This window comes from Mytilus edulis, chromosome 5, assembly GCF_963676685.1.
Source record: "Mytilus edulis chromosome 5, xbMytEdul2.2, whole genome shotgun sequence".
NCBI lineage: Eukaryota > Metazoa > Mollusca > Bivalvia > Mytilida > Mytilidae > Mytilus > Mytilus edulis.
In genome coordinates, this window is record NC_092348.1 from 11,581,109 (window position 1) to 11,593,788 (window position 12,680).

Here is a 12,680-nt window from a genome sequence, read left to right on the forward strand (position 1 = left end):
TAACAATGAAGGTCGGTTGAAAACAAAACTTAACGACAAAAGAGATGATTTCAGCTTCCCAAATGTGATCTTTCCATTTCCATGTACGAACATTTTGGCAGCGCCTGTATACGGCGTATGTATCTCAAAATTGATAAGATTCTCCCGGGCTTGTATTTCCTATCATGATTTCCTTGATAGAGTGTTGCTGCTCACAAGGAAGCTATTAAACTAAGCGTTAAATGGTGGAGTTGGAATCATTCCTGCGTTAATTTTTCGGACGCCATCATGTTTTTGTTGACCGTTATGGAATATCCGTTTTACAGATGGTAGCGGATATGTACGAAATGTCTTAACTACAATCCCGTCTTCTTTTCACGTATGTGACCTACCGAATTAGACGTACTAACATTATTAACACGGCGATTGCCACAGGTGGGGCAGGATATGCGTACCCTGCATATATGAAATATTTAATATCGGGGCAATTTTCTGCCATACTCCCATGACAAATATATTTTCCCGCAGATAAAGCCTCGAATAACATGTTTTGGTATGTGTCAACCACATTACAAAAACTGTTTGATAACGGAATAGGGGACTGACAATTCACTTGGAAACTCAACATTCGATACTTACTGAACAGGAAAATTAATCATGACCAATCATTATTTTTTTTGGAAAACATTTTAAATATCATATTTTATTATATATTCTCCCTGGATGTATAATAATTGATATACAGGGATACTTAGCCTAATGCTGTAAGCTAGGTAAATTGTTAAACAGCATTCAGTGCAATAAAGATGATTTAATTGGTTCAAAAAAAATCATGACCAATCATAAGTTATGGTTTCTTTGTTACATTAACCAAAGAGGAATAACTTTATATTCCTGAACTGAACTGGATACCAGAATTATACAAGTGTACCCGTACTTACCTCATTATAATTTATTTGAACTCTTTTCAGAAACTTCATTATAATGCTATAATACGTACGTCTCTTCTTCCTTTATGCGAATTAAAGCGCACGATCAAACATTGCTTTGTGTAGGGTGGGGTATCATTGTGTGTCTGAGCTATGCTCGCATAACCTTAGATTTTGTGTCCTTGATCAAGCTAGTTTGTCTAGTTCCTGGTACCTTGACAGTGAAGAGGTTTTTTCAGTTTTACATTTACGACATGTTATCTGGAAAGGCGAAAGAGATTTTATACTGACATGAATACGGTTTTACTCTCGCCATATGATGATCCTGTACTATGTCAGGGTATCTGAATCACCTTTTGTTTGATCTTTTTGTCTAATTATATGCGGAAGGGTTAAATTTGGTGGTTGGTGTGACCTGTGCAACTGTCGATTGCTTTTGGTCAATCTGGTTTTATATACCAATAATAATCAAAATAACAGTACAGAATGCGTGAAAGATTTTAATAATAAAATTATAGAGAAAATATAAAAGACAGTTTCTATTTTTTTTGTCCAGCCGCTAGGTTTAAAAAAACCATTTTTTACACTGCTTGCTCATTCTACAATATAAAATATAAGTCATTACATTTTGATCAAAGTATATATATATATGAATGTGAGACAAATCTCTAGAAAATTGCATGTATGATATACACATTTGATCTTGATTTCAGTGTACATGACTTCTAGGATGAAACGTTTATCGTATTGCTTAATAGCTTTGCCTATTGGCATATAGTGGGAAGTCGTTATAGAAACATTTTTGTCGAGAACAATTTTTTATTGGTATGTTTTGTCCCATAATGGTTTTGTGCTGTGTGCTTTATAAAATTAAATATGGCAAGATTCTTGGTCGTTGTTCTCGAATTATTCTATGTATATTTGTTTTTACTTTCCCGTTTTAATTCATTTTTCGAACTTGTACACTATGGTTTTTGTGAGAATAAAGTACTGTTTTTTTTTTTTGTTTTTTTTTTATTAATTATGTATGATTTAGTCATATTGTCTCTCTTTATCATGATAATTTGATTAAATCAAACCTGATTTATCTTACATATCTAAATAATAATATTCAAGAAAAAGTATCAGAAATGCCTTATATCTGTAGTAATAAACTCAATAGAAACATTATACAATCAAATTAAATTGTTTTGAACATATCTTAATGCTTGTTTCGAATTTGGTTCCTTTAGATGATACACAAACGCATATAGGGTGAAAATAAGTAAAAGTGGAAAGAATTCAACAATAACTTGAAAAGCTCAAATTACCTTTCTATTTGCAACCGCCGGATGTTCCAGATGATCCGTTGTCAACGCTGGCTGGTGTACCTTGTTCATAAGGTTTCACACCATTGTAATTACCGCTGCAAAATTAAAATAAAAATATTTCAAAGCTACTTTTTAACAAGTTTGAACTATATATGAAAATCCATCTACATTATATACATATTAAGATTTTTGCGTAGATTGTTACAACACAATTTAAAAATCTGTAAATCCCCATTTGTCGATAGTAATAAAACATAGACATGTTTACTTTTTTCTTAATTTTCAACTTTAATTCAATCAAGTAAAATGTTTTCCAACTAGAAACGGATGGTACTAATCTGTTTTAATGTTTGATTTCATTTGCTCTTCGAAGTTCTTCTATCTGCTTCTGGTTCCAATGTTGTTCAATCTTTCAATGGCGGACCTTTGTTATATTATATAACATAGCTTGTATCATTAAGCATCCATCATGTGCCATATATACCATCATTCATGGTCAGAATGAAGTGTCATTTTCTTTCATTTAATTTCAACACAATATATATTCAAAATTACATTCGATCGTTTGATTTGAAAGAAATGTTTACTTTTACTTAGGACTAATTTGTTATATATTTGTGGATAAATACACTTGTTAAAAATATGTTCCAAGATACTAGTGTTTCAAATTTCATGTCAAGCTAGCTTTTTTACGTTTAACTTGACACGTTTTAAATCCTAATGTAACACAATAATGTTAAGTATCAGATATGTATCTTATCATGTAAATTGTTAACTTATTGGAACGTAAAACTCACCCTGGTCCGTAGTTGCATACTACGAATTTGACATTCTGGAAGTAAGAAGGTAAATTGGTCATAGAAGGACAACTTCCTACGGCACACCCCAGTTTGGTACTGTCAGCCCACACAACCTGTTGATGAAATATCATAAAGAATTGATCGATTCGATTTGATCAACATATAAGGTAATTTTTTTTCCATTTGAGGACGAGACGATGTTTAAAAATTATTGATATGCAGTACGTGAATTAAAATGACATTATGACCCTGCATGGTACTAATCCACTTGTAACGATAAACTTGAAGTCTCATATTTAGAGTTATATGATTAAGCATGGCTCATTTCCTTTTTGGCATACCCTCTGACCTTCTCTTATTCAAATTCCTCGTAGCATTTTTTAACGTTATATATATGTTATTTGTCTTTTAAAGTCAATAGAACATTGTTTGTACCGGGGGAAAAGTAATGATTCGGTGCATATCGTGGTTTTTTTTTTTTTTTTTTAATTTCATAATTTGTACGTTAGCAGCAAATCTTGGCGGTCTCGTAACGGGCAATTATATATCAGCAAGTAAATCACTATTCGTTTGGTTGTTACATTTTTCTAAATCTTTCTCTTGAAATCCAATAGTATCTCAAGTTCAATGCCTTACGCCTGCAATATAAAACCGCAATTGTTTTTTTTCCTTTAAAAGCAGGAATAAATATTCATTGATACTAATATGTTAAGCTCATGGCAGTATGATCTTTTTTTACCTTTTATCCTTATTATTTTTGTTTTACTAAAACAAAGTTACATATTTAAACATAATAAAATTTTTAATATTTTATAAAAAATACGCAATTTTAAAAATTATCTAAAGCTAGTATATTTTTAATGCGGTGACCCTGCAAATAGGGTGGACTTCCGAAGAAGAAGAAGAAGATACTGGATTCTCACCTGTGTATAGTGTCCACAAACTCCACTGCATGAGTTGGAAGCATAATCGTAGTCTTTCTTTTCACTGTCCCATGATGCAACACCTTTCTCCAAATATCCATAGGAACCTAACAACAAATTCAGATATATAATTAACTCATAAGTGGATCTGTTTACTATTGTAGACTGTGTATTGCTCTCTAGATGTGTTAGTTTCATTTTGTCTTTGGATTTCTGTTTAATAGAGTATTCAGCTGTTTAAAAAAGTATCATAGATGTACACTCGCGAAGAGGATAAATCAATGTTATACGGATGATACCACCGTACATTAATAGTCTACTCTCAGGGACACATATTATGTGGTAATAATAACAAGAATGTGTCCCAAGAACACGGATGCCACATCCGCATTATCAATTTCGATGTTCAGTAGACTGTAAATGGGGTAAATACTCTAATTTTCCATTAAAATATGAAATATCATGTCATAAGGAACATGTATACAAAAACTTTAACCAAAAAATTTAACCTGAAGCGGGACGAACGGACGCACATACCAGAACACATAATGCCCATAAATGGACCATAAAAATGTGAATAGGATTATATTGAGGACGACACGGGGTAATTTTCTGGAATATTTTTATTCATCCGTTACTCTCAACGATATCTAAAGAATCGGAACTTGTTTTAGTTGTTTGACGCAACATTTGTCCAAAACTTCAATTTCATTACTTTTGTTGAATTTTGGATCTAAGGGAAGTAAACAAAAACATTGATTCAAATATGACAAGATAAGTCACATACCTGTTTAAATTTTGTATTTTTATATTTATATTTGCTTCATGGCTTGAAACTTCTAGCGTTTCTAGTTTAATTCAAAACTGCAAAAACGAACTCATTTTGATATATGTCATTAGTACTTATAGAATTGTAATTTAGGAAAGGTTTAGTATAATGCACAATTGACCCCCTCCCTCCCAACAATGGATGGGCGTCTGAACGTAAAATCATTGACTTACTTGTTGTAACGTAGAGATTTTCACCGACGTAGTAGAAGCTGCTAGCCTGTGATGACCTTGCACTGTTGTGACTCCACACACATTTATTAGCGTAAGTCTGTGCTACAGAAGCCAGTTCACTGCTCCAGGTCTACAACGAAATGCTTAACCAGTCAGTGTTTGATATAAATGAACAAATATTTATAACAAAATATATTGGTGGAATGAAGTTATCAAATATATACAAATTAGGCCGTACATTGACCTATAATGGTTTACTTTTATAAATTGTTACTTGGATGGAGAGTTGTCTCATTGGCACTCGCACCACATCTTTCTATATCTAAATACCTGTATCCGTCTTTAATGTATGTAGATAAAGAATTGCGAAATTTGTGCAAATTTGAATATGAATAACATAAAATATGTGGTATATCATTAAAGCGAGGTCCTTTTGTATTTGATCATCTCTTCAAGGTTGGTATAAGATTTAGAATTTTGAAAAGTTCAGTGTTAATTTCTACTTAATGCTTCTAATTCTGTTTGTTCCTCATGAAAGTTAAATTTGCATTTTAAATTTGAATGTAACTTTTAGATTAGCATCATGTGAAAACAAACTATACTATTTACATATTTTAATTAAACATCTATAGATAGAAATAGTCGTGATTCGATATGTTACCGATTTTTGTGCGCATGACATTTAAATCAGGTAACACATCAGAAACCAAGTTTTGGAAAGTTAAGATATAAAACATTTGAAGACACAAAACCATAAATACTATTAATTTAAAACATCTAATGCCAACGGATGGCAGGTAGTCAGTCTTAATTAAAGTAGACCAACATAATAATTAATTGAAACTATGCAACCAAAGTATTTTGAAGCACTATAAGTTTTTGTATTCGCGAAGACCGACATTTAACAAGCAATACTAATAATTACATGGTAGAAATATAGACTTACGAAACCATTTTTTTCTAAAAGGTATTGATGTGTTAACTTGGCTGATTTACTCTCAAACTAAATAAATGTGCAAAGTACCTATATGACATGTAAAGTTTGTTAGTCAGCGACCCAGTTTACACATTAATAATCTCTAAAAAAAATTATGTTAATCTTTATAATTTCTAACCCACACTGTTTTCATTTTCAACTTTCCGGGAGCTTCAGGATTCAATGCATGTTTATTGGGCATGATACATATCACAGCAAACTGTTAATGAGAATGTTTAATTCATACTCGAAAATTTAATTGCTCGGCTTATATTAAAAGAACGATTTAAAAAAAAACATATATGTCGTATAATGCTTTGTCTTTTGTGATTTTTAGTGGTTTTGTTTTTTTCAGAATACTTGTAGCCAAGATGTTTCTAGAGAAGACAATTACAAAATTTAAATTGATTTTGAAACTATAACATATGTGTTTATATTTACCATTTGCTGCATGTTAGAAGCTGTTGGTTGCACATTGTTACGAGCATCGTTGTGGAGCTGGAGAATGGTGTCTCTTTCTGAGGTAGACAAATAACTTCCTGTTCCTCTTGTAGCCACACCCAAGCCTTTCAAACTTAGTTCTTTTTCACCGGCGAACAGGTTGCGTAGTTTCTCCTCAAGTTCTACGGGTGAACTGAAAGCAACAGCCACACAAGCGGTCAGAAGAATTACTTGGAGATTCATTTTCATTTGGTAACGGAATAGATTCCAAACTGAAGTTTAGAACTAATATCTGATGATTTTATACAAAAATTGTCGGTCGGTTATGACGCATGTTTGGTCATTACTGTTAATTTGTATTTATGCTACTAATTCTGTTTGTTCCTTCTGAAAGTTAAATTTGCTTTTAAAATTTGAATGTAAATTTTGGATTAGCATACACGTAAAATTTGGATTAGCATACACGTAAAAACAAACTAAATTATTTATTTATTTTAATTTTCTTAAACTTACTTCTAGTCTTCTTGTCTGAAGAAACATTTTATAAAATGTATATTAAAGTACATGTAGTATGTTAATTTAATCACATTTTATTTTTTCAAATTTGTCTTCTTACTGTTTTTTTTTATAACTATTTTGAATCAAAATTGAGTTAACTCTACGTTCAAAAATTCCGATAAGCTATGCCTTTTTTTTACTCGTGCTCCAAATAACACATAAATATTTTTACTCTTTTCCTTTTGAAATTGTTCAAATCTTTCATTATTCGGGGACTGCACAGGTTCTATACTCCCTTGATATTATTTTGTTAAGCTTTTGTCAAACATGATCAAGATTCAAGAATATTTAAGATCCGTGGTTCATCCCAGACAAAAGTAAAATCACAGAATACTGAACTCCTAGGAAAATTCAAAACGGAAAGTCCCTAATCAAATGGCACGATCCAAAGCTCAAACACATTAAACGAATGTATAACTGGCATATTCTTGGCTTATGTAGAAAATGGTGGATTAAACCTGGTTTTAAAGCTAGCTAAACCTCTCACTTGTATGACAGTCGCATCAAATTTCATTATATTGACAACGATGTGTGAACAAAACAAATAGACACAATAGGGAGAAATGTCACAAATAGGGGAACAACAGCAACACGAACCCCACTAAACACTGGGGTTGATCTCAGATGTTTCGGAATTGTAAGCAGATCCTGCTCCACATGTGGCACCCGTCGTGTTGCTCATGTTATTACAAAGCCGGTAAATAGTCTAATTGGTAGGTCACATCGTGAAAAAGGAACGGGATTGTAGTTAGACATAAGGAACATATCCGATATCATCTGTGAAACGGATATCCATAACGGTCCCAAAACGTGCTAAAGAGGGCACCATGTAAAAACAAATTATCGATGATAAAATAATAATGAGAAGATTTTTTTTTATATGGGCGTTTGAATTGTTTTACATTTGTTGTTTAAAGTTGACCATTCGTTGTATGTTTTTTTTCTCAATGTGGAAGGTTTTACAGTGACCTCTTATAGACTTTTTTTCATATTACGGACTTTTGAAAGGCGTATATTATTTTTCGCCAGGCGACATTATTGCAATTTCAAACTGAGGGAGGAAAAATCTGTTTTCCGATAATTTTGTAATGAAAAAAAAAAAACCCAACATATAACAGTAAAATTTTAGTATTGCTTACACCCACATGCATTTTACTTTAGTTGAATGCTTATTGAGATTCGGTGCATTACGTTTGCGCGCAAAATCAGTACGTTTGCACGTTATATAGTTATATGTGTGCCTGTTTAAAATTCTCTACGTAAAGTATATCATTTAAATTAACAAATATTTTCAAAATTAGTAATTCATGTTCATATTTATTACGACAAATAATAATATGTAGGCATATTTATGTATTACTTTTATTTTTAATTTATTAACGATTAAATAAATACGCAGATGTAATCAAAAGCTGCGCGCAAACGTAAAAAATAATAATCCCCAAATGTGCGATTAGTAATGCGCCCCATGTGTTGCTCGTCTCCCGCGTTAATCGAGATATCGTGATTTTGTCCAAATAAACTGACTTTATGATAAGTATGAAATAAATAACCATAATTACTCATATATGTTCAATAGAGGAATGTTTGATAAAGATACGACAGATTTAAAAATAACTAAACAAAATAAATATCGAACTGGGGTTATTTACTAAATTAAATATAGACTAAGTAGGTGAGTATAATTATGTATAAACTGTAATTAAAAGTGTTACACATTAGCTTTGATTTTATTTTGTTAAATAAATATTTGGAAACATTACTATAATTAACTAAAAATCAAACATTCACAGCCCTTACTATGACAACGATATAATAATTGGTTGACATTCAATGCTTTAATTTAAATCTAAAAAAAATATGTCACATTTTGACAATAAGTAACTAGTGGATCAGTACTGTCATTGAAAAGTCTGCGTCGGCATCTTTTGGGGGAAAATATAAATTCCTTGAGTGTCTTCAAAAAGCAAAATGTATATGTAAAAAGAAAAATATCATGTTTTAACGTCATTCAAACTTGTAAATGTGATCAATATGTCAGCATATATAACTAGAGGTTATAAAAAGCATGTGTCGCTTACCATGGTCAATGTGCATATATATATATTTGACAACACTCTCCAACCTTGAAGACAAGAAGAAAAATCATGATCTTCTTGTTCATGTATTTTATAAATTTTCTCTAAATCTTCTTTAATTTTTGCTCAAAACAAAAGAGGATAAAAATACCCATTTAAGAACAATCACTGCTGTAAAGAGTGATATAAATATATCGGCAAGCTGTAATTTGTTAAAGATATAGCCTTGCTGATCGTTTTGGTTACTTGACAAGGTAAAAAGGACATATTTTTTCGTGAGACAAGTGCCTGTGAGTTAAGCACCAACTTAAAATTTTCTCTAATCAAAATCGCATTAACACGATATTAGTGGCCAAAACGGAATTTCAGAATTTAAAGATAATTAAAAATTTGGAACATCATACTAATATTTATTTAACCGATGAATAAATGTTTGATAAACTAAAGATGTTGCAATTACATGTAAGTTATGAACAAAATAAATATCGAGCTGAGGTTATTTACTTGTAAATGAAAAGAAGTGTTACACATCGGCATAAAACTTTGATTTGTTAGATTAGTATTTGGACACATTACTATAATTAACTTTAAATTAAATATTGACATCTGATTCTCCACCAAAGAAACAATTTAGGCTGACGTGTAATTTTTAAACTAAATTTTTAATGATCAGGTTCAACTTATACACAAGTCGATCCGTACTGTAAAAGACAAAAGAGCATCAGACGGAATATGAATACGTATGCTACACCGACAAGTTACTGTGTACCTCTCCGTCCTTTATGACAAATATGTCCCCGCAGATAAGGCCTCAAACACCATCGTCTTTTATGTAAATGACATAACATGAACTGCTTGATAGCGAAATTAAGTATTGACAATTCTACTGGAAACTCAATTTTACCCCACAACACTTGCCATCGAGCAAATCCTTGAGTAATCATAGCTATTAGGTCTGTTTTATGTTCCTTTGGAGTTTCAACCATAGACGAAGAACTTTTATCTATTATCACTGTATTGGATATACATGTAAATTACATAAGTGTGCTTACAAACAACGTTAAATTGATAAATGTTAAGTTCTCCACACAACCTCTTTCTAAGTATTAAACATAACTTATATCATCATTCAAAGCCGTATGGATTATAGTTTATCTAGTTGATACGATATTCCAGCGCTGCGTACAAGGAAGCTTTTAAACCAAATGTTACCAGTGATGAAGTTGGATTCATCTCTTCGAAAATTGTATGGATATACATCAATCACATTACATGTTGGTTGACATTATCAGAATATCTGTTTCACAGATAACGACTGATATGTTCCATGCAACTGTTGTAACACCAATCCTAGTATCCTCTTTTCCTAGAATTTAATATTCTCAATAAGATTTATCAATGAATTGATACTTGTTGTTGCATGAGCAACAAGAGAGGTGACACATGCTGAGCAGGATTTGACAAATTAAATAATTAAATCATTCTGAATGTATGTGTCGTTTATAGCAGTTACAATGTTTTCTTTTCTTTGACATGAAAAGATTTAGTTTTAAATGTCCACATTGGAATAAGTCAGTGGCGGATAAAAAAAAATCATAAGAGGGACCCACTGACTTCCTAAGAGGGGGCCTGCTCCAGTCATGCTTCAGTGATTTCCTATAAAATAAATCAATTTTTTTCCACAAAAGAGGGGGGGGAGTCGGCCCCCCTAAGTCCGCCTCTGTAAGTTTCAGTTATAAAATTAACTTGACCAATGGTTAGTGAATCTAGTAATGTCCTCGGGTTAGATAAGATTCAGTTACCAATTTCTTATTGTCGAATGCCTGATAATTTGATATAAGGTATCAACATATTTTATAGAAGTAGCAGTTTTGATAAAAGGAAAATGAATATATGCATATGCTGAAATGGTTCGCTTGCAATACTTATTGTGATTAAAATTCATGTTAAAGTCTATAATATGAAGGTGTTACTACCAGTATCGTATTCACTTTACCAATGATCAAATTTATTATGTCATGGGCAGACAACATGTACACCATGCAATTATTCCATACAACAAATTTAGTTGATTTGATTGATTTATAACAGCAGTTTCAACACTTATGTGGAAGTCAAGTTTTTATTAGTGAAGGAAGCCAGATTGTCAGGATAGAACCAGTCACCTTCGGAAGGAAAACTAACAATTCTAGTCAATTAAGATTGGAGTAGATTGCACCTGCACCTTGAGAGATCAGTGTTGACTGGCTATGGTTTACCTACTGTTTATATAGCTTTGTAGCTATAGCACTTTTAAGACGCATTTTGGTCTTGAAAGATATTTTACTTTATTACAATCACCTGAGCAGAAGAGAAATTTCACTCGATTGCGTATTTCTTCTCATAGACTAAGAATTGAACAAGGTCGCTATCAGGGTACTTTCCGACAAAACAGAATAGGTGCACCTCAAATGAAGTTGATGATGAAAAACATTTTTTTATTTTCATGTAAATGGTTTGATTTCTACTATTAACTCACTATGCCCAAACTTTATGCATTTGATTCCTAGCCAAAAAATAATATGGTTTCTTAATGTAGAGAATCTTGATGTCTTGATATCTGTCTGTGAGTTAGTTGAAGACAAAATATAACTTGAAAGATAAATATTTAAATCAGGCTTCCTGCACTAGGCACGAGGTTGGTATGGTGTTTTTTTTAAATTATTAAACTGGTAATATTTTATCTCTTTCGTAATATGTGCACTTTGGCACATGTGTCAATTAGCATTGTCCCTTGGTGCCTCTTGCAGTTGTGTCACTTTAAATAGTACTGACTCCTCTGCACCAGGCTAGATGATGACAAACCAGTTATGTGCAACTTCTTACAATATCTTACCATGTCATTAATGTCTCGACACACATTTTAATAATATACCCGCCATGCCATATAGCACCATCCCTTTGTGCCTCCTGCATTTCAGCTAGACTCACAGATTTCTTTTTAGTTCCTTTCTAGAGGTGTTTCTGAGACGAAGGTTTTATATATACTCCTATATTTATATAATAATATATGAAAACTGTTGTGTCTTATTTGTGTTTGTAACTATGTATACTGTATTGTTTTTAAAAATAATATTATAATGATATTATATTTTGCTCCGTGTGAGCCCATTTTATCGAAATAAAACATCTTCTTCTATAGTATCCCATTTCCTGACAAAACCATAGAAAATTCAATATCTAGAACAATTTACCCTGAAAATGAGGTCAAGTTCAGATGAAACCTGCCAGACAGACGTTCACCTTACAATCATTCCATATATCAAATATAGTCGCCATACAGCTTTTAGTATCTTAGAAATAGAGCAATCCACAAAAAAATCATGTTGAAATAAGCTACGACAAACTTTTAATGAACTTCTTGACATTCTTTTCATATTGTTTTTATATTGTGTCATAGATCAAAGGAGTAGGTCCGGTAAGTGCTGACTTTTGCCTCAAATTTCAGACGATGAAAGATTTTGGATACTTTTTAAACACACAAGTCGATTCAATAAGTTGATGTGAAAGATTTGGTCATAAAAGACTCTCAAATTCAAGCTTAATATGAACAAGAGGCTGTCACAACGACAGCAAACCGGATTTATTAACATTTATTTGTGTCCTGACAATATCACAAGAACCATTACTGATGATTGGTGAAAG

General features: G+C 32.0%; 1 protein-coding gene across 1 annotated transcript; it reads right to left on the reverse strand.

Moving 5' to 3' along the window:
* Positions 1-1,391: 1,391 nt before the first annotated feature.
* Positions 1,392-6,747, reverse strand: LOC139522950 (GLIPR1-like protein 1). The gene is made up of 6 exons (XM_071316632.1): positions 6,361-6,747; positions 4,944-5,073; positions 3,942-4,048; positions 3,016-3,131; positions 2,219-2,313; positions 1,392-1,507 (listed from the first exon to the last, which is right to left on the reverse strand). The coding sequence occupies exons 1-5, from the start codon at positions 6,607-6,609 to the stop codon at positions 2,223-2,225; spliced, it is 693 nt and encodes a 230-aa protein (XP_071172733.1). The 5' UTR covers positions 6,610-6,747; the 3' UTR covers positions 1,392-1,507; positions 2,219-2,222.
* Positions 6,748-12,680: the final 5,933 nt, after the last annotated feature.

Coding starts and splice junctions, on each gene's coding strand:
- LOC139522950 (XM_071316632.1), bottom strand. CDS start 6,609: ATGAAAATGAATCTCCAAGTAATTCTTCTGACCGCTTGTGTGGCTGTT. Junction 5,074..6,360: donor CTTCTAACATGCAGCAAATG/GTAAATATAAAC, acceptor ATTTCGTTGTAG/ACCTGGAGCAGTGAACTGGC. Junction 2,314..3,015: donor GTATGCAACTACGGACCAGG/GTGAGTTTTACG, acceptor TTAATTTTGCAG/CGGTAATTACAATGGTGTGA.